This window comes from Seriola dumerili, unplaced genomic scaffold, assembly GCF_002260705.1.
Source record: "Seriola dumerili isolate Sdu_G_001 unplaced genomic scaffold, Sdu_1.0 BDQW01000017.1, whole genome shotgun sequence".
In the NCBI taxonomy this organism is placed as follows: domain Eukaryota; kingdom Metazoa; phylum Chordata; class Actinopteri; order Carangiformes; family Carangidae; genus Seriola; species Seriola dumerili.
The window spans coordinates 7,697,899-7,720,438 of NW_019174272.1; the positions used below are offsets into that span (position 1 = coordinate 7,697,899).

The 22,540-nt window shown below is 38.9% G+C and overlaps 1 protein-coding gene across 1 annotated transcript in view; it reads left to right on the plus strand.

Moving 5' to 3' along the window:
- The window catches only part of LOC111227365 (leucine-rich repeat transmembrane neuronal protein 4-like), a 41,307-nt gene extending 30,157 nt beyond the window's left edge, over positions 1-11,150 (plus strand). Inside the window, exon 3 of the mRNA XM_022752820.1 lies at positions 10,941-11,150. Coding sequence (XP_022608541.1) covers positions 10,941-11,150 — 210 coding nt within the window. The remainder of the gene's footprint in view (positions 1-10,940) is intronic.
- The last annotated feature ends 11,390 nt before the right edge of the window (positions 11,151-22,540 follow it).

Below are 22,540 nucleotides of genomic sequence, written 5' to 3' on the forward strand. Positions count from 1 at the left end.
ATAGGCTGCTCTAGCAGTGGAGGGAGTATGCTTGTATTTTGATTCACATTTGTGTGACTGGATTTTGATTTGCGTCATTTGTTCTCGCCATTTGTTCTCCAATCTTCTGCAGGCCTTCCTCATAGCACATGTTTCCTCAGTCTAGTTTTAGTGGCGAGAGGACCAACTGAGTCCAAGAGACTAGATGGAGCTGTGTTTAATTCACGGGTACAATTTTCATCAGAGCCAGTTGCAACAGTGAAAGGAGCCAAGACCTCCGGCAATCGCTAAAGTTGCTAGACCAATGTGTCACGTAGTAAATACATTTAAACTAATGATATAAGGACAGATTAGTGTCACTTCAAATTTGATAAAGTGATCAGAGATTATAGAAGTGATGGCAGAAACAGTCAGACTAGATACTTATATCCCACGGGATAGGATCAAGTCACTACAGTGAGTAAGTTCACCCACAAACAGGGTGAAACCAAAAGTGTCATTATTTACTAGACTTTAGGATCACAAGCCTTCACGTCACCACTAATTAGAATGTCATTACTGGATGTAACAAGACAATTCTTCTAAAAATTGTGAATACGGGCCAAGGTGTCTGCAAAGTACCATGAGATAGAATGATTAGTAGTCTTTTGTCCTGGAGAGGGCAATTCATAACTGGTAGAAATTGTTTCAGTACAAGAGCCACAAAAGAGTTAAAGGTCACGTCAAGATGTTGTTGAGGCTGGAGTTGTCAGTAGTATGCTGATCAGTAAATCTACTGGCAGATGAAGCATTGATAGGGATAATTGGAAATTTAGATGGTCTGCGCACGTGACGATGTGGAGACACAGTCATGATTCTGTTTTGGGAAAATGCATCAAATGCCTTGTGGCAGGCTTCATTGCATCCAGTGGTAGGAATGGTCGTAAGTGCATGGTGATTTTCCTATTTAGGGAACTTAAGTAATATGACAAGGGAAAGAGACTCATCGTTATAAATCTGGCAATCAGGCTGATAGTCTGCAGCGTGGGGATTTTCCAAATCCAAATCCCTGATCTCTACAATGGCAAGCCAGCCAGCGGTTCAGAAACGTAAGCCTACTATACTTTTCATCATTACCCCACATGGGTAAGGGTCCAGAAACCAGTTATTTGATGCTATCTCATCTTTCTGGCAAACTCAAACATCCTTGCGAGGATAGCTTTTGTGATCTCTGGCTGCTTAATTATGTTGCTATAACTAGAGCTAGTGGTGGAGTGTGCCTGTACCCTATAACTAGCATGCATTAACCCTGTCAGCAGAGGTGGAGGAGACACGCAGGCCAACAGTACTAACAACAGAGCTGGCAAGGGTCGAAAAACCAGTTTGCAGATGGGAGCAGTGACTGCAGAACAGTTGCCTGCTGACAGCCATTTTCCAAGGCAAACTCTATGTAGAAAGACAGAGCTGGCAGGAGCAACGATTCAGGAGACATGCCGTCAGTGTGAACAGTCACACGTTTGCAAGCTGAAGCAATTCAGTGACACAACCATCATGCACACGCAATGCAGGCGTGTTCTTGGCGTGAGGAAGACCAAACTCAACTGCAACTGCATTTTCGTCACCCAGACACCATTGGCATGAAGTGGAGCAGCCAACTCCAGCAGTCACAAACGAGACCGACTGACTGTGCACACTGCAGGGTGTATTGCTCAGGACCCAATGAAGTGCAGTGTTGAGAGTGAAGTTGTTTGAATGACGCTCTCAAGAAAGCTACAAGCTGGATTAACATAGGATAAGCAATCAGCCCCTACCGACAGGCACAGTTTGAACAGGCACTGGACTAGTATAGGCAAGTGGTAGACCCAAATCTTGAAGGTCCTGCAATCATGGATTGAGTCCTCTGATTTGTAATGTGTAAAATGTGTAAAAATGTCCACAGTTATTTGAATTTCTTAAAACAATCCAATCCTGAAATGCAGAACTTTTTGTACAGTCCTCATTCTCTAAATAAAGCACTGGAGGGGAAATGTAACTGAAGAACAGTTTGCACATGACTAATTACCTGCCTTATGCACAATTCAGGCATTTGTCAGTTTTCTTTAATTAGCAGATAGCTTGTTAGCTTGACTGCTTCATGTTGTTGTGTCTCTCACAATTACAACAGAGACTGGAAAAAAGAGTGGAGGGAGACAGAATGTAATAGTGAAAAAGCCAACGGGAGGATTATAGCAGTGTCTCTTGAGTCAGATCAACTCAGCCCCCAAAACTGAGTTTAGGTTTATCCCAACTATTTTTAATCCTAAACCTCAACCCTTAACTTCTCCCTATTCTTAAATTTAACTGTAATCCCCAAATTAACTGCTGCCCCTAACTTTCACTTATCCTTTTCACATAATTATCAGTTACGGCTGAACTCTGCCAACTTGCTAACAAATACAATCACTTAATTGGACTGCCCATATAAGCTGTGAGAAAATTGCCTTATCTCTGATTTCCTGGAGTACGTGCTTTTTAGCATATTCACACAGATTTAAGATGTTTCAAATAAGGGAAGACAGACCCCAACTCCAGAGACTGTGTGTAGAATCTATCTGTAAAATCTTCCTCCCACACAAAATATTGGCCCCTTTTCTGAAGCAATCATCCGCACAGTCAATGAGCATTCAATTTGAACCAAGGTGATTGTACTATTCCCATATCCATTAAATACACGCCTGTCAGTCCAGTGTTTCATATCTTTCTTGAACTTACTAAATTATCTGTGATTTGCAACATTAGTCCAGTATCTCATCTGGACAAAGCAAGGCTGATAAACTCCAGACATCCATTAGAGAATGAAATAGCTTTGGCCTTGGTGCACTGAATTCCTTTAAGTCTTTCTTTTAGTGTAAGTGACTATGTTGATCTTGACAAGCCCCTTTTCTTTTGGTGAGTCAGAGAAATATAATATAAAATATATAAACTGTCTATGATTTGTGCTCTGTTTTCCTTTTTAAATATCTTTGTTATTTCTCTAAAATATGATTCTACTCTATTGGACCTGCCTTACATCCAAGGCATGCTAGGATAGGGTCCATCCCTCTGTGACCCTAAATAGCACTTAACAAGTTAACGGAATAAGTATTTATATACATAAACTGATATATAATAAGTGATTTTTTTGGCCACTTGAGTTTAGAAGAAACAAGTTTTGAACACAAGACTGATACAACCTTGACTTGTTAGCAAATGCTTGCTAATTTACACATCAAGCAAATACAGAGCAACATTAGCAATTATTTGGAGTTGTGTCCCTGCCCTCCTGGCAAATGTAAGTGTAATACTCCCAGTTCTAACAACTCCTAAGGCAAATGTCTGACCTCAGCTTTTTTTTTTTCACAGCTGCCTACTGTGATGGCAAATTATGCGATGAGAGCTGTGAGAGTGTACCAAAACAGTAACTTTACATGGAATGAAACGAAAACAGTTCACTGAAAGATACTGAAAAGCTACAGAGAGCTGAGGGTAAAAGTGCAGAATCTGTTGATAATTATCTGTGGGTTCATAGTTAATATAAAAAATATTTATTATAGCAGCTTTAAGTTTATTTTAACTGACCAGAGGCAGCTCATTGCTGTCTGTTGAGTCGACAGTCAGGAGTTTGTTCAGCCTGACTAGCTGTGACATTTTCTGAGTGTTACCCGTGGACAGCAGTAGAATATTATGGTAATGTCTGCGGTCAAGTCTTGGTTGCTCTGGATTCTTGCTTTGGAAGAAAAATGTTCAAAATATTTTCTTAGACAGTCCAAGGCCATAATAAGATGCTATTACATTTATACACCCAGTAAATCAGTTGGTCTACTCAAAAAACAAGAGTTCAAATTAAATAATACCAACGCTGGCTTGCAGCAGTCATACATACAAAAATCCCAGTTCAAATTTCATTTTACATGTTGTGCACTGTGGCCACTTTAGTTCAGCATCTGGTTTCTTTATGTCCCCGTCTGAAGGAGAAAAAAAACCTTTGCTGTAGATTTATTTTTCTTGTTATAGAGATTAGTGATTGCATCGAGGAGAGCTATATTTAGTCCCCAGTGCAGTGCAAGTTATAGAGTAAAAGAAGTGCAATGTTTGTTACATGAATTACCTATGGAGTTTTAAATAAAAATGAACTACTGTATGATACCATCATGCTTCCAAGTAAACAACTGTGACCTCAGAAGCAACATATTTTTGTTTTTACAGGATTGAGGCATTTAATGGTTGTTTTGACAAGCAGCAGCAGCAAATGCTGTGTGTGTGTGTGTGTGTGTGTGTGTGTGTGTGTGTGTGTGTGTGTGTGTGTGTGTGTGTGTGTGTGTGTGTGTGTGTGTGTGTGTGTGTGTGCGTGCGCGTTCAGGAATGTGTGTGGGAGTGCAAAGAGAGAGAAAAACAGTCAGTGAGCGAGACCGAACCAAACACTGTAGCACACACATCTTCTTACTGTATGCCTCCCATTCAATATGGATTAATCTATGCATCTATATTTCTTGGTTTCTATATTCAGGTTACTTAAATCAACATACATCAGATTGGAATATGTAGTGACTCATAAATTGTCCATCCAGGAAATAACAGTAAATCTCAGCATGCATTGCCAACATTGATGAGCAGAAAATGGGATGAGCAGCATTAGGATGAGATAAATCCCCACATCTGAAGGATTACGGTTATTTTGACAAATGCGAAACGCTTTTCAAATAGAAATGTAATTACATGGTGAATATTAAAGTCAGCAAAAGATGATCTTTCTGGAATTCTAGCACATGCAATATTACAATGTAAAACTTTCCTATGCCTTTCAGATGAATGTCAGTTTTTTCTCCCCTGATTACTTCTTAATCCTCACTGGGAGGACGCTAATGGTCTGCTGTCTACAATGTTTGTTGTCTGATATATTAAATATTATTTTTTATTGTGCAGGAAAAATCCATCCTGGCTTTTCATGCACATGTATAACATTAATAATAATGAACATGTACAATACACAGTCTTAATGTGTACAGGCACCCTCAGTACAGTATGTGCTGCTTAATTAACTTTACTGACCACTTGTTATCAGCTTCATGTCTGTGTCACTCACCCTGAAATCATTTTTCAATTTATCCATGCTAAGCAACAATCAGGGAAGGGGGTCTTGTGGCCATTAGCATGCCATTCAGCATCCATGGGTGTGTAGCCTAATAGACAGCGATGATAATAGAGGCTTGTCTGTGCTCTCCCGCCGCAGCGTTGACCACTGAGTGAATTATCCAGCTGACAGAGAGCAGCAGCACAGCTCGGGTGGAGGATGTTGTTAATATGCCAATGAGAGCTCATGCCTCCCGTGCCAGTCAGAGGCATGCTGGCATGGTGCAGCTGCCTATCACCTAATTGGGAATCATTTAGCTGCAGCTTGACCTACATTCAGAGCAGTGCAAAAGGGGGACCACCTATGTGCATGTTTTTATTAGCAATCCAAAGCTAATAGCTTGGGAATTAGAATTAATTGATGTGTGCTGTGTCACAAGAGTTTATATCATTGTCCTCTTCTACATCTGCAGTAAAGTGCTTTAGAGTGGGTCAGTGAAGTGCTTTATTGAAGAACTGTGCCTTTTGTTATAAAACGCTGCATTTGCCAGAGAGGTAGTTTTATGTAACATTGAACACATACTTCTGATATTAGGGCATTACGTAGCGTGAGGCCTCCACTTCTAAACATTGTTCTTTTAAAGGAATAGTTTGATTTCATTCTCTTATCTGTACTGTTAGCCTGGCTCAGTCTAACAAGGTAACAAAATCTGCAAACTGCCACCTCTAAAACTCTTTCATTCACATGTTATATTTTCTTTGTTTAATTCATACAAGAACTAAAGCGGACAGTAACAAACAATGAATTCATATCGTTTTCCCTCAGTTTCTAGCCTTTGTGATAAGATATATATGAAGCTAGCTTGCCAGCACCACATGGATAATTCAGTATTTAGCTTCATATTTTGTATCAATCTTCTAATCTAACTTTCGTTAAGAAAGAAAGTGTATTGACAAAATGTGAAATTTTTTTGTAAATAGTTAAGCTGTTGCCAGGAAATGAAAATTTTGTGAAATATTAACATCACAAAATAAATTGGTGTTTGCTACACAGAAAAGTTTACGCTATGAACTGCAGTCCTGAGCTGAAATGGTCACTAGAACTGATAGTGAATAATTTGTCATATAACCTGAGGTGAGGATTTCAGTGCTGATGTTTTGCTGGGGGCAGACTAGTGTATGAAAAACCGCATGATCACTGTGATCTCTGTCTCTGCATCAGTTTCTCCCTGTGTTTTATGTCTTAGTCATTTATATTTTTTATTTTCTTTTTTCTCTTTTTTTTGTCACAGTGATAGCCACTTCACTTTTTGTGTTATTAGCACACAAACAACTAAACTGAAATGAAATAAAATAACTCAAGAAATAATTTAAAAAAAAGAGTGCAGCTGTAGCCACTTGAAGCCCAAGCTACTTCCAGACCAACTGAGAGGATCATTTCTTAACACTTTATACTCCATATGTTTTCAGTGATGAACACTGTGTCAGTTTAGCTCAGAGGAAGATGCAGAAAAAGTGAAACATATCATAAAAATTGAAATGGGATGTATTAACCTGAGGTATAAATGTATCCCACAATATTATCATACAATAGAGCTCCTCAAATAGTGGTGTAGTTTCCACAGGTAAAAGCCTATGTACAGGACACTCAAGGTATTCTATTCTCTTTAAAATCACCTCAGGGTAAATAGGTTGAGCTACAGTTTAAACAGTTAATATATAAAGTGAAGACAAGATCGGGTTGATGCCAGATGCTTGCTTTATTACTTTGGGCAGTGGCCAGTGACTCACTGAATAACGACTTACACTTGTCAAGAGGAAACAAGGCTATTCTAAGATAGCTATTGTAATCAAGAGATTTGAATTCATTTTACATTTATCCGGGTGTGTAGTGCACAGCAAGATTGGAAAGGACTTCCTGAGCCATTAGAGTTGAGGAAAGATGGTGATCATGCCTCAGGCGAAATCCGACTGTGAGCAGCGTTCAGCCTTAAGCAGCTCTGTTGGCGGCTGTCCAAGCTATGGTAGCCAATGACTCACCTCTCTAAGAGCTCCAACCATAACAGCCAGCATTTCCCCAATATTCCTGATTAAACCTGAATGCTCTCTCTGCTTGGTTGGCCAAAAAGGCTTTTATTCTTTTCTTCTATATGCTAAGACATGAAACTGATCCTGTTTGGGTTTACTGCTTCACAAATGCAGATTTTTTTTTCCATTTTTTTTGTTTATTGTGCACGACAAACAGAGAAAAGACTGTATCCGCATCAGTGTGAGTGGAACATCTTTAAATTGTACAATGCTTTATTAACCTGTGAGGTGACTGCAAAAACATAAGTTCATTTTTCATCAAGTTAATTTACTTTGTTTTGACATTTTGTAGTTTATTCATTCGTGAATGCTTTTTTCTGGAGGGACTGGCAATGAATGTTTGACATCTTGCACAAAAACACTGGAGGAGTAGACATAATAATCAGTTGGCTAATTGAAAGACATTAAGATGTTGTGGGAGTTTAAAATGTGACCTTTACAGGACAGCTGTTTTTATAATAACTACACCACACTAGACTGTGAATATGAACAGCTGAATTTTGGATGTAATTATAGCATCTTAAAGCCGTCACATTCATTGATATTGGTCGGCCGTACCTGTAGGCATCCTCACTTTTCAGCCATGCTCGCTGTGGCTCAAGCAGTGGTGGAAGCCTCAGCAGTACTTTGTATGTAGTGCCAATTAACAAAAGTAAGCATGCTAACATGCTAAACTGATATGGTGAAAATGGCGATCATTATACCTGCTGAGCATTGTCATTGTGAGCAGGTTGCCATGCTAGTGTTAGCATTTAGCTCAAAGCACCGCTGTGAAGCCTCACACACTCACAGGCTGTGTCCACATGTCAAAGTGTCCTTGGGCAAGATATTGAACCCCAAATTGGCCCCAATGTATCATCAGTGTGTGAGTGTGTGTGTGTGACAGAAAAGCACTGTATGTATAGAAAAAGTGCTGTTTGAATGTGGCTTGTAGTTTAAAGTGCATTGAGTGGTCGATAAGACTAGAAAAGTGCTATATAAGTGCAGTCCATTTACAGTTTACCAATTCATACCTTAAGTGTGAAAACTCAGCTTTCACCAGCTGCTGTTTCACATCCAATTTCGCTCACTGTTTCACTGAAATCCATTCTCAATGACAAGTGCTGAAGAGTTACAAATGTTTTTGTCTCTGTTTAACTCCGTGGTGTCTGTGGAACACCCGAAACAATGAATTGTATAGTATTTGTGAAGTGTGGCTTTAGAGGGCTGATCTGGAGCAAGTCATCTGGGCTCAAGTGTTTCTGTTTCAGTTCTACTTTACAACATTTAAGAGCTGCAGATACACCACTCTCGGCTGTCAGTGAAAAAAAAAATACCAGTGAGGGCCTTGCAAAAATTAAAGACCCCGTGAAATAGAAATTATAGTTTATTTCATGGTAAGCGGCTCGATGTGAATAAAAAATGTGAGTGTAACTTAGTGAACTGCAGGCTGAGAGTGCATTTAATGTAAGCTACTGGAGGTGACAGTTTAGAAAAATGCAGGAAAAGCCTGCAACTGACTAAAGCGTTTGAGGAGGAGGAAATAAAAAACAGAAAAAGGTTGTGATACAGTGTGGTCGTGTTTTTTTTAACTGACTTCCCCTCCAAATTCGCTAGGGGCAATAGCATGTGTATATTTGTGTGTATCTTTATATGTGTGTTTTTATTTATTTTATTTTATTTTATTTTTTTGACGGTAGCATACAGATCTGTGCCAAATGAACCAAAAAAATGGCACGTATGCTATTTTGGAAATGAGTTTTCAGTGTATCCACTTCTTGGTTGGAGATGTAACAGTTACAGCACTCTGTCCGAGCCAAGGCATTACCACACATGTTGCATCACACTGCACCTCCTGGGCGAGCAGAGAAAGGAGTTTAACATTGGCACAATTTAAAACCTCCGCCATGTCACTGGTGAATGTTAAGGTTAATGTGTATCGCATGCATAGAGTATCTTTTACTTCTTTGAGTCGAGAATGGGCCAATACCAAACAGTAAAGTGCAAACAAAGACAAAAAACCTTGACGTTGATGTGTTTGACGCTGACTGACTTCTGTCAGGTTCTTTGAGAAGGTTAAATCAATCTGCACAGCGATGGCAGACAGGATACAGCGCATTTTTGAAGCACAACAAACACAACAAACAAGCAGTCACTCTCAAAGCTTTGCATTGCAATTTTTAACTATTTCACTTTCCATTTTGACTATTTTGAAAAAGAAAAATCCTTCAAAAACCAAAAAGGCTATTTTAGTCCGAAAGTCTATATGGTTCCTCATAACCGTTTAAGAGGTCAAAAGAAGTTTTCTATTTTAAGTCTTTTTATGCCATCTGAACTATTCATACTGTTCATAGTGAGAGGACCTATATAATAATAGCACTATACCTCTTGAAAGGTGCATTTATTTATGTATACAGATCTGCAGAGGTCCCCAGAGCTTAGCAGCAGTTGGCAAAAAAAGCCTTTTATTTCTCAGTAACTGCAGCTCGGGTTATTTTATGGCGCCTTTGGATTTCTGCTGGGATAGACTGGCAATGTAGAAGTTAGAGGAGGCAAGAAATGTTGGACAGACAAAGGTTGTAAGTGTTCTGCCAACTGCTGCTGTACACAGAGGAAAAGAGGGCTTTTGGTTCAACCAGTCAACCAACCAAATTTATATTGACTTCACGACTTGCATGTTTGACTTTTTCTATTGCAATAATTGGAGAAAACAAGTCCACAGTGAAGCCTTTCCCCTTGATACTTTATACAGAGAACTCCCAGATCCAGACACCACCCACCACCCTCGTATTTATCTCATTTTGCATTCGGAGCATTGTTTTCATGAATTTTTTATTAGGTCCTCTGAAGTGTGTGTGTGCAAAGTTCAGCTGTTGAATTAGACAATAGTCACAATATAGAGTGTTTTCAACTAATCTTCCTGTTAAAGCTGAGAGCAAACACAGCCGGGTTGCATCCGGAAAGGAAAACATAACCTTTTGAGAGCTGTGATTTTAAATTTAAGGGTCTGAATGATGACAGCAATGTGAAACTTGACCTAAGCAGATAGAAAGAAGAGAAAACCCATCCAAAGGCCATTTCTGCATCAAATCAGCTTTAAGTAAATCCTTTTGTAATCCAATAAAATAATCTGACACAACATATTTTACAATAGATGAATACAAAAGCACTGTATCTGTACATGGAAGTAAGTATCAAAGCTTAGAGAGGTTGACTTTCGTGCATGCGAGCGTTGCATGCGTTCTGTATTACGATCTGATGTATATGAATGTTTCTGTACACTGTGTTATGTTGCTTCCAGCTTTTCTAGATACATGAGTGCATCTATATTTTGTGTGAAAGCATGAATGGACATTAGGATATTAATATCAATATCACAGGGGCTGTGATGCGGGTTTATCCCATTTAATTGACATAATTCAGACCACACTAGCACGTAAAACTAAGAGGGGTCTTCGAATCAGCAAAGTGCTTGTAATGTAATAAGCACTCTCTTCTAAATGGAGCCTTGACTCCATTTAAAAGAGGGCAGAAAATATGTGTGCACTCTTGCTTAAGGCTTTCATCTTGCATATAAATCACTCCAACTGAAAGTGGGTGTTTGAGCACCACAGATTTCAGGTCTTAGGGCATGCACTGTATCACCGGCCAAGGCTGCATTAATGACAGTGCTCTGCCACAACTGCATGAAGTAAATTAAGCCAATTCCAAATATTCTGAGAGCAGATGAAATGTTGAAACGGGGGCTTCTTTGGCAGACTCAGGAGGCTTACATCTGGTTCTCTTTTTCTCTCTTCTTCCCTTTTATGCTTTCTGTTTCTGTCTAGATACCACGGCAGCTGAGTGCTCTGACGTTGTACAGGTGTGAGCAGTCGGTCCTGGATTACTGTCATGCCCACCTGTCACTGCACCTCAACGTGGGCATGGAGCCCCAAACTCAGGCACTGGGAGGTCTGAGGCCAGCTGGGTACCAAATGGCGGCCCTTCCCTCCAAGCCTGTGCTGCCTTGCCCCCAGACCCACTCCCTCCACCAGTGAGCTGTGCACACTGTGAGGCTCTGTGTCCATAATACTGTATGTCTGCTGCACAGAATCTGTGGACCATTCAAGTGAAACACAAGGCTGTGTGGGAGGGAGCTGGGACTGCTAAAGAAGCAAAGGAGACAATTAATCTACTGCAGAGCACCCTGGAACCAGGGTAATGAAAATGAAAATATTTCTCAGTGGAAATAAAGGGGTGCAGCAGTATTGATTAGTGAGCTCCTGACCTACCTGACCCTCAATGTCCTCAATTAGGAAGACGGCTGAACAGCGGCATGACTTTCCACGTTCTGCTCTGCCTTTTGAGGAGTATTATGGATAATAATTTAATGATTTATTAATCTTATTAAACATATTTCCTCAACTTTTCCTAATCTGTGCACCCCTCGGCCGTGTCAGGTAAAGTAATCAAATGCAAAATGCTATAAACAGAGCAGGGAAAACAGCATGATAAGCAAATGAGTAGCAGAACAAATGGAAGATCAGCCGAGCTAAAACGTTTTCTGCTGCTTTTTCTGCTCACGCTGTCAGTCAGAGGTCTCTCCCTAACTCAAGTCCCTGTAGCATTTCTCATCTCGAGCCACTCAAATGAAATTACCCAAGACGAGAGACACGAGTCAGAAAATAACGGACAGTAATTGTCAAATAAAATGTACAGCCTACACATCTTGCCGGCAGTATGTATAATTTTACATGGTGACTTTTGATTTCTTTAATGATTTGTGATGTGGATCACATTATAATTAATTTAATCAAGCTGAGAAATGAAAAGATGAAAAACAAACACCAAGTACAGATCTTGCACTGGAACCTTCAGATATTTACGTTTCATCAGCCATTTACATCATCCTTGTAGTTAATGGTTTATGTTTTTAAAATGTGTTCTTCAACCAATTATCTGATTGTACACTCATATATCTACATGTGTGTGCTTTTTACAAGATGTTATATTATAATATATGGTAAATAAACTGTGGTAAATGACCAGTAACAGTATCATTCATCAAGATCAGTGGTATCAACTCAAACAACTGTCTGCTGTATTTAGACGGCTGCGTAGGTGGCTGAAGAGACTCAAGAGCACAGCGCTGAAGGCAAGACTGTATAATAATGATATGTGTCTGGTTTTTGCCCTGGTGATCAAGACCCTGATGGTAACTTTCACTTGCTTTTTTCTCTCCTTCTGTGACTGTGTGTGTCCGTTATCTGACGTAATACAGTATACTTGGCTCATGGCTTTTTGTTCCAGGGAAGCAAACTTGTGTCCAAAACAGTACAGGTCCTGGATATTAATTGACAGCAGCTCCGTGTTCTTCACACGCAAATAGTGAGAATGAAAATGGTGAAAGGGTGATTGAGAAAATTGAATATTTGTCAGCCGGGAATTGACCGCTAGCTAAATCAGTCCCCTGAACAGCAATTGTCCAATCATAATTTGGCAACCATAAATAGGCCAGAGCAGGCCTGTCAAGCTTCAGATGTCTCCACACATTGAAACATGTGCATGCAGCTTTAACTGTGATACTGGATATTTAAAGAGTTAGGAGGGCCATTTCTTTTTATTTAGTCTTTTTAAAACCATAAAACAAGAGCAAAAAGTGTAAACGATCAATTAAACTTTGTGTTTGTGTGCTCTAATGTAAGATACAAATGTATGGGTAACTAGCTTACTATCTACAGCAGTAACTGAGTCCATGGAACATTTTATTAGTTAACTACATTTTGTGAGGTTACATTGGACAAAAACCACGCTTCATAACTAGCAAATCCACTGTGATGTATTTCCCCACTGCATGGAAGTAGGTCACTAATACTAATACATGTACATCAGTGTAGGGTAACATTAGCAGCTCTATCCTGACCCTGTTCTGCTGTTGGATTTGGAGATGTTTACACTCCAGAAACCCTATCAAACTTTCTACCAGAGAGAGCACTATGTTCAACAAGCACTCATCTGAAAAAGCTTTTCTCTTGTAAGATTAAAAGTGAAACATATTGTTCAAAAATACAAAGGAGAATAAATCTAAAATCTGTCTTGCTCCATCCAGAGAGGACAGTGTAAAAAATATTTAATACACCTTTAAAACAAGGACTAACAAGCTACACTCCAATAAAAACAGCTTCTTTATTTCTAAGTCTGCACTGATTGTGAAGGTTTTTCCTGGAACATGTAGCTTCAGCTTCAGTTTTTAGCACAACATCATGTAAAAAAGTCAGGTGGACACATTAAAAAGTCAGCCTGAGACAGTGTTTTTCAATCAGTTCATGGGGATAATTTTGCTAGCTTAGCTAGCTAGCTAGCTACAGTTGATTAAATATGCCAGCAACAGTTGTCATTTAGGAAAATGGGAAAATCAATATTCACTGGCTAGAAATGAGAAGCTTATTTTGTGTACTAATGTCTGAAATCAAGGACCCATCGATTCAAACAAGAACTTCAAGGAGTAAATCTACCCCGTTACCACGGTAAACTGTATAGAGCCAGAGAGCTTGACAGGCATAGCAACAGTAACTAAGGGATGCAGGGCTTAGCAAGCGGTCAATTAAATGTTGCTGAATGGATTTTTACAATATATTGATTTAAACAACAAAATGTTTATGATCATGTGACATAAGAGATTAAATTGTCTTTTTTTTTAAAAATGATATATTTATTATATATTTGCTTTTTATCCTTTTATAGAGATGTCATCTTGCTTGTATTTCCTTGGGAGTCGGGGCATAATATGATGAGAGCTGTACAGTATTCTGTCATATTTCACAGTCATTATCAAAACTGTGTCCATCATGCATAAGCTGATTGTGTAAAATCAGTCGTCTGCCATGATAATCACAAATGAATCACGCATTGATTGTGTGCAATGGCATACATGTTTGTCAGATTTTCAATGAATGCTCAATAACAGACATTTTGTAAATGCTCTGCCTGGTGTTCCTCTGTAAAAGGAAAAAAAATAGGCAGAGCAGAAGATATATCTGCTTATGACAACGTGCTCTGACACATGACAGATTCACGCTGCTGGAGGATTTACTGCACTGTCGCCACACACAGGAAGCAGTTTAACGACGCTGATAGATTGCATATACAGCACTCACCTCAAGTGTTCAGAAAAGCATTGGGTGAAAGAATCAGGACAGGGAGGAGCAGCAGATGCAACAGAATAGCATTCTGACTTATCGGTTCACATGCATTTACACTGATGACTTATGATACTTCAATCAATAACCACTTCTGGAGCAGTTCTGTCTGAATGTTATCCACAAACTAGGAAAATAATTATCACCCAAAGCACGTCTTAAATCAACTGTGTGACTCATAGAAACACAAGAGAAGTACAAGAAGTTTTCAAACCAGCAGGGATCTGTGATTTTACAGGTCACAAAATGATTTTGGGGTGTGGATAAATGTTTCAAATCAAGACATGCTGTCATCTGAAGCCTTGAAATGATCCCAGCTGCCTTTAATTAAGTAGCAACTCAAATAGTCTGAAAAGCAAAAGCCCCTGTTCACAATTCGGTGCATACACTTTTATGTCAGAGGTCATTTGAGAAAATCATTTTTTAAAGGACCATGTCCAAGCATGCTCAGTGCAGAAACAACAGGCGGTACATGCTCCTTACAGTAGCTGAATGACATTATATCTGGTTCTATCACAGGCTTAATTCTCAGAAATGAAAAGTGTCAAGGTAATGGCAGGAGATATTTTTTTGGTTTATTATTCCCTTGACATTTTATCTATTTGGACAACATATTGGTCCTTCTGACAATCTGTTGGCACTTTCTTGGAAAGCAGACACAAGCTATTTTCTCTGTCCTCTGAGCTGTCAAAGTAAGCCAGACAATGTAACACTTTATATTACGTGGGCTTAAAATCCTCTCATCCCTCATTCTGTTCCATTGATTTCATCTAGTGATCTTATTTCTGTGGGATTCATCAAGGGAGCTCTCTACATTCACAAGACTCATCATAAATGCCCAGTGAAGTAAAGGGTAGAGGAGGTGTAAAAAGTCATGATAGCTTCTTCTTTTTATGTACTTTTTGCAGTTCTTTACAAAGCCCTGTGTGATACAAGTAACTCAGTATACTTGTTTACTCAAATTAACTAAAATCCCATAAAACCGGGCCAGATGTTTTTGCTCATGGCTCAATCTAACCTATATTTCCCTCATGTATGCAGAGAGGTTTGCATAACACAAAATGAGTGGGAATATTTACCTTTTAAGACTCCAATAGATGTATGCTTCATCTCAAACTTGCAGGGCAAAAGGTTTCTGCTTTCATGTTTGGCTGCACCTCAGGCAGCAGTGTATTTATCTGGAAACATGCGGCTTTGTCTTACCCACGAGTTTATGGTGTAGTTGAAGTATTTCGATTTAAGGTCGGACTCAAGTTTTTGTCTGTCTTCGTCTGCTTGCACGTTGCCCTGTCATTTTAGAGTTGTGTTGCAACTGCTGGCGGGCAGGGCAGCTGTGAAAGCTCTTGATTTCCCTGTGGAGTTACACTGCTGCTATGCCCACACTTTGAGATTACCTTTCCCATCTCACAGGCCCACTATGACACTGGTGCTGCTAGTTTATTTTTAAACTGTCTCTGAAATCACAAGGCAATCGACTACTTTCCTGATACATTTCAGGGTCAAAGGTGTTTCCACTTTTTAATACTCCCAGTGATTCATAACTCTGTTTGTCTCATTCTGAGTTACTTTAATCAGTGATTCTTTTGAAGTGAAACATTCAGTGAATCACATTTTTGTATTCAACTACACCAGCCTCCATTTTATAAATTATATCTTAGAGTTGGTCATTACTTTGATGGGAAGGGACACCTATCCCTGAATAACCCACTAATCTTCTCTGCAGTATCATTGTGTTAGGACTGCACAAAAACATTGGTGTGGTGTGAGGGCCGAACCTTATGTTTCACCTAAACCCTAATACTGAGACAGAATTGCTGTCCTTTATGGCAGAGGGAGCCCTTATGATGGCACAAGTGGAAGTGCCATCATAAAGGCATGTCTGACCTCCTCTCTCCCCCTGATAATTTTACTACAGTCCCTTACCCATTGTCATCTGGTTATTCAGACTAAATTCCTCATAACATATAAATCTTCATCACTTGAATTATAATAGTGGGGATGTTGGTATTACTGGATGAAGATTTAATACCTAAATCCAGCATGCAACATACAGTAGGCTTTTCCTTGATTCCTTCAACAAAACACAGTTGGGGAAAGACATGTTGATGCACCAGAAACAGGGTTAATACAGGATGATGCTTGGTAGCACTGGTGAACTTCCTCTCCAAAAAAAAAAAAAAAAAGCCAGTAAGCAATCACATTAAGTTTAAAAATCTCAGGCTGTAGCCACAGCTGTTTCAACCACTGTCTCTAGCTGAGACCTGAAAGCCAAGATCATGCATAGTCAATTGTTGCTATTTAAATAGTGGCAGAATCCATCTCCCTCAATGCCACATTCAGTGTTGAAATTACAAATCAATTATGGTAAACAGAGGCATAGTTAAGCCGGTATTGTGCCTGTGTGCTCTGTATTAAAGGCTGAATGCCACTCATTTAACCAGGCACACGCTCACTCCAGGATTATGTTGCAGTAGGTGCTATATAATGTGAAAATTCTCCATCCATCCACATCCCATAAATGTAGTTAATCTAGTGTCACATTTAGCTGCGGTGTATTTGGGTCGGCCTGTTTCAAGGATTTCTCTCTCTCTGTTTCCTTAGCAGTGGTCTCTGCACCAGCTCACAGATATTAGTTAAAAATAAGAACAGGCTGTCTTACCAGTGTAACAAAAGTTCTAGGAAATTAGGAAAAAAGACAGATTGAAAGATATTTTCTGACAGCATGTGTACAGTTATCTCTGTCACTAAACCGGAGTCTATAAGAGTTAGCGTTATATGCTAAAGGTGTATTCTGTTTTGTTTGTGGTGGGGTAAATGATGCGGGAACACAACAATTTACAGCTTAAACTGGATAACGTGATTATACCTGTGCTTTCTACTATGCAGAGATAAGAGGATGATTTCAGATAATGTACAGTAGCATGTTTGGCCAATATATTGATTCTGTAGCTACGTACGGTGAAGCGACTGAGAAGCTAACAAACTGAGGAGCTCCTCCTTAGTGAAAAGATGTGATGTGTTTTGTTAAAGGACTTGGAAGACCACCTTGTATATCTGAAAGCAGAAACAGAGCCAAGTGTTTAGTTTAACTTGTTTGTGCAACTTGTCCCTGAACTCCTGAAACATATTAGATAACGCTAATCTAGTTTCTTCCTGCTATCCGAAGCTACTTCTCCATGTTGTCCTTCTGTCCCTCGGTAGAAAAAGGCAGAGGTGTGATTTCATTATCCTGTTTAAGGTGGGACAGGGTGTGTTCCTACACCATTTATCTCCAGAAAAGATCCCATAATTGATGCCAGGTATCATGGGGCTAGGAATAACATGGCAAGAAAAGTGGAAATGTAAAGTGTTTAATTGTCTATCTATTTAGGTATTTATAAATCTATGTTGTTTCTTTCTGATTAGTCCCCATTGTGTCATAATTATACTGGTCACCATGCACTGCTCAGTGCACAGATTGGTATTTGTACTGAGGAAAAAGGTTGCTAGGCAATCCATTGAGATCTAAGAAAAGGTCTGTATGAGATGTGGAGAAGACAGAGAGCTGGCAGTTGCTGGGTAAATTGCAAGTAGACAATCAAAGGCATATCACACTGAGATGGGAAGCCGAATGAGAGGATCAAGCTGCTGAATGAAGCTGTTTACCTCCTGTCCTCACACGCAGCAGCAAGTGGCTGATATCAACAGGCGACATGAACAATTAAGTACATTTCATAAATTAGTCAGTGATTGATTATGTTATTTTGAGGGGGGAAAAAAAGAGAAAAGCTTAACATTCAACAAACCTTATTCAGGGTATTACATGCTTGCATCTGTGGCTGACATAGCTTAGGATGTTGCTCTGAGCAAACTGCTTTGATTTTGAGTGGGACAAGTGAAGGAGGTGGCGTAATTGGGTTCACACTCTGTGGAGACTGAGTGACCCCCCCCACCCAAAGCATTGGAAAAAAAAAACATCCAGAATAAATAATGGGCTGTTGATGAAACAGCACAAATGTCTTACACCTGACCGAGTTCACCCATTGACATGGCACGACGGGGCAGACTGAATTTAGCTGTCTTTCAACTTAATACACAGGTGTGGCTGTGTGCCCTGCAGAGTGTGGGGGGATTTATGGCTGGGAAGACTGTAGCTGTCATGTCCCTGCAGCAGCAGCACCACCACTGCTCAGCATCTCTGCCAAGGCGCAGTTTACTCTGCCAGCACTGCCCTTGCATCCCAATGAGCTGCATGCAGGAAACGGCTAATGTTACAGCCTCTCATCATGTATCCTGGGATATGAGCTCAATTAACTCAACATAAGCACTGTCAATGGGGATCAAAACAGATACAGGCCCCGTATTCAGCTGTGTCCATAATTACAGTTTATGTAACAATCTAAGCCACAAAAACCAGTATCGGATCAATGTGATTGATAGCTTTGATGCTGAATTTCTTTGTTTCACACCTCTCATTTTTGCCTGTAATCCATCTTTTAGAGTCCGTATACTCTGGCTGGAGCATTCGGGGTGATCTCGGGAGCCAAGAATAAAACCAGAGGATGCTCCATCAATTTTAGCTTGCTACGCTGATTTACATCTCCTTGGCAGAAGGCAGTTCATTGTGGAAATCCAGCATTTTCCCCCTATTTTTCTGCATGACTGGGAATCTATCATGGCAGATCTAATCAAGAACTTCAAGAAAGGCTGCAGAAGTATCTCATTTGATCACATTTAATCAGTGGGCTTATATATGTAATCATAAATGAATTAGAATACTAAACCTGATTAAGTAACAGGAAGATATGTTGCTATTAGAGTTCGTACTGACGAATGAGGGTTAGAGGACCTTCAGCAGAAAAAAGGTTCACTGTAACTGGCAGGGATTTCACAAAGGAATTATCTCTTTAGGTTACATACAAACATCTGGCAGAAGGGAAATCCATTAGAGAGATTTGGGTTGGATGCACAGCACGTACTCATGTACCTGAGATCAGTATCATTTTAAGCTGGTCTCTGTAATGCTTCTGTCCCTTTGAAACCAGATCCATTTTTAAGTTCTTTGTGTATTCATAACAGGTCGATGACACGTTTCATTACTCATTCATTCAAAGATGAATAATGGATTTTACAACTATTGGATATTGCCTTTGTTGTAGTATAATTTTACTGCCACATGTTAACATTATCTAGGCTGCATAACAAAGGTCAGAATAAAAGCATTTGGAAATAAAGCAATTAGGAATGTATTAAGCAACCAACATGCATCGTATTTACATTACTGCTTTTGTAATACAAAAGTGTTATACACAGCAGTAGTTTTTTTTATAAATGTGTCATCAGCCTGCAATTAATATGTTAAGCGCTGTATGTGTAGCCAGATTCCCAATCTAAATCATTTTTTCATTTCAGGATGTGAGGCTGTTTTGCACCTCATTCTCCTGTTCTTATTACATTTACTCGCTAAATTAATCTACAGCTAATCTCCTGTTTATCTATTATGTTGACGAGAGTCGCACAATTAATTTAGAATCATTTGAATATATAAAAAGGATTGTAAACCCGCAAATGTGGCTGGAAATGATTGTTTTAATTGCTGTTAAGTCTAGCCATTACAGCTATTGGTTTCATATTTTTTCAGCACCAACCCAGGAATACAAATGTCGTGATGTACTGCGGAGTAGAAATTAGCCATCCTTAAAGAGACTGTTTAATAGTTGTTTTTCTCATCTGTCTTTTGGAGCCTTTAAATGCTGGAGCATGATGTTCGTGTGTAAAGCCCAGGAGCTTCATGTGTTCTGCAATGAACTGATTTATTGAATTGTTTGCCTCACAGCAGCCACAAATATCCCCCATATTACAGGGGAGCAGGAGACTGGTGTGATGACTGGTGCATCAGTGCCCCAAAATGATAAATCACATTAAGAGCAGCCAAGTGAGAACATGCACAATCTCTGACAGACGAACAGAAGAACTTGAATTCATGCACGCACTCTTACATATAGGACTTTAAGAGTTTCCTGTCAGTTAAAAGGGAAATGAATGATAAAAGGACATGTAAGTTGCAAGTGAAAGGTGATTTTTTATTCTTCATATCCGACATCTTTGGTGTCAGATGTACTTACTGTAGCTTCGGATATTTTCTTTTTCTGTTTTTGTGCTCAGGATGTAAATTGATACCCTCCAGATGTCTACCAAAACTTACATCAGTTCACTTTCACACATGTGAGCACCATTAACGATGACAACTGACTGATTATTTCACCGCTTGACAGTATATCACTCTACATCTTTAATGGTGCTGTGAAGTGATGGCCTAAAATATTATTATACTTCTACTCCACTAGAAGTCAGAGGGAAATATTGCACCATGTAATTTGACAGCTTTGGTTACTTGTTATTTATTAGTTACAGATTTCGCATAACTAATGGGATGAGTCTTCAAAATATGATGGACTGTTGTAGATTATAGACTAGTACAAATTAGCTCCACATCCACCAGCAACAACAAAAGTAAAATGCTATTTACACACTTATGTAGCAGTTATAATCATCCAATGATATAGTATATAACAGTATAGCAAACATAAAGGCTTTTTTTTTTTGGTGACATTTTGCTAATAACTTATCCACTTGTACTAATGTGACATTTTCACATTCACAGTGGAGTGTTTTGATATTGCTGCGTACTGTCACTGTTCAATGGCAATGTTAATGAAAGGCTGTAGAAAATATTGATTAAATTAACATTAGGCAAATTAATTGATCATCTCTATTCAGCCAAGGACCCTCTCTGAATAAATTAAAAAGAAGAAGAATGAAAAACAAATAGTCATTTCTTAAAAGAGCTTTAAATATATATACATATATATATATATATATATATATATATATATATGCATATATATGTGGGAAGAAGAACTGTGGTGCAGCCATATGTTGGTCTTCTTTTTTGAAAAAGAAAAGGACACAAACATCTGTGTTTGATTCATCCCTCTTTCGCAGGTTTCTGTGCTGCTGTATGTGAAATGCAGAAATATGGATTCTGTCATTGTGTCCCAGTTCCATACTACATACAAAATGTGCACAGTATACAATACATACTAAGTGTCTTAGTATATTGTTTTTGCAGTTAAATCATCATACAACATATTTAACTGTTTCATACTAACAGGGGAGGATACAATATGTGGGCAAATTGGACAAGCAAAATGTCTTTCTGAGGATTTAACAGTAGTTTATTTTTTTGATAATAACATTATCGTTGTCATTATTATTATTATTATCTCTGGGGTGTTTCGCAAAGCAGTTTCACATCTGAGTGTTTTTTCTTTTTTTAACAAGCATCCACAGAGTGTGGCTGACGCTGCCTCCAAGTGAAACTTGTGACAAGTGGTAAAGTCATCGCTGCTTTAGGCAATGGCAACGTTAACGCTCAAAGAGTCACAGAGGCTAACAATTTAGCAAGCTAGTAGGCGGGTAACGTAGTGCAGGAAATGCAAAGGGTTTATTTGTAAGATTACAAAGAAAAACAATATATGACTAAAATTAAAATATATCAACTTAATGAAACACATCACTCATAAACAAGGAGTTTTCAGAAAATTCAAAGATCTGAGGTCATGACAACAATGAGAGCAGACGTTCATGTGGACCCCATTCGAAGGCAGCATGAGCTTTGGTTTTGGCATCACCACAGCTGGGACTGATTTACACTAACGAGGCATTAAATCAGAGGAACATTTAAGTTTACAGTTGGACTTGACTTTGCACTTGCTTTCCCATGTTAGTGAATATTAGCACATGTAATTATCAGTGACATTTGGATACAAAATGTAAGTTTTTTTAACATATACAGTTGATATTTCATTGATTAAGGCCAAACATGACATTAAACTCTTGATATTTTATCAGTGGTGGAAAGTATCAAGGTACATTTACTCAACAACAGTATAATTTTGAAACATCATACTTCTACTCCACTACATTTTAGAGGGAAAAATTGTAGTTTCTGCTCAATCTATTTTTTTTTCTAAAGCTATATAGGCACTAGTTACTTTGCAGGTTGGTATTTTACATACAAAACATAGTGTCACTTAAATAAATATGATGATGATTAAACTGCCCAGCAGAATTAGCTAAAATCAAATTATCTCCACTTTGAACAGCTGTGACATTAAAATTCTTCTTACATGCTTATGCATCAAGAATAATAATAACATGATATATAATCATTTAACCCTGACAGTGGCTAATCTGTTGCAAAATGG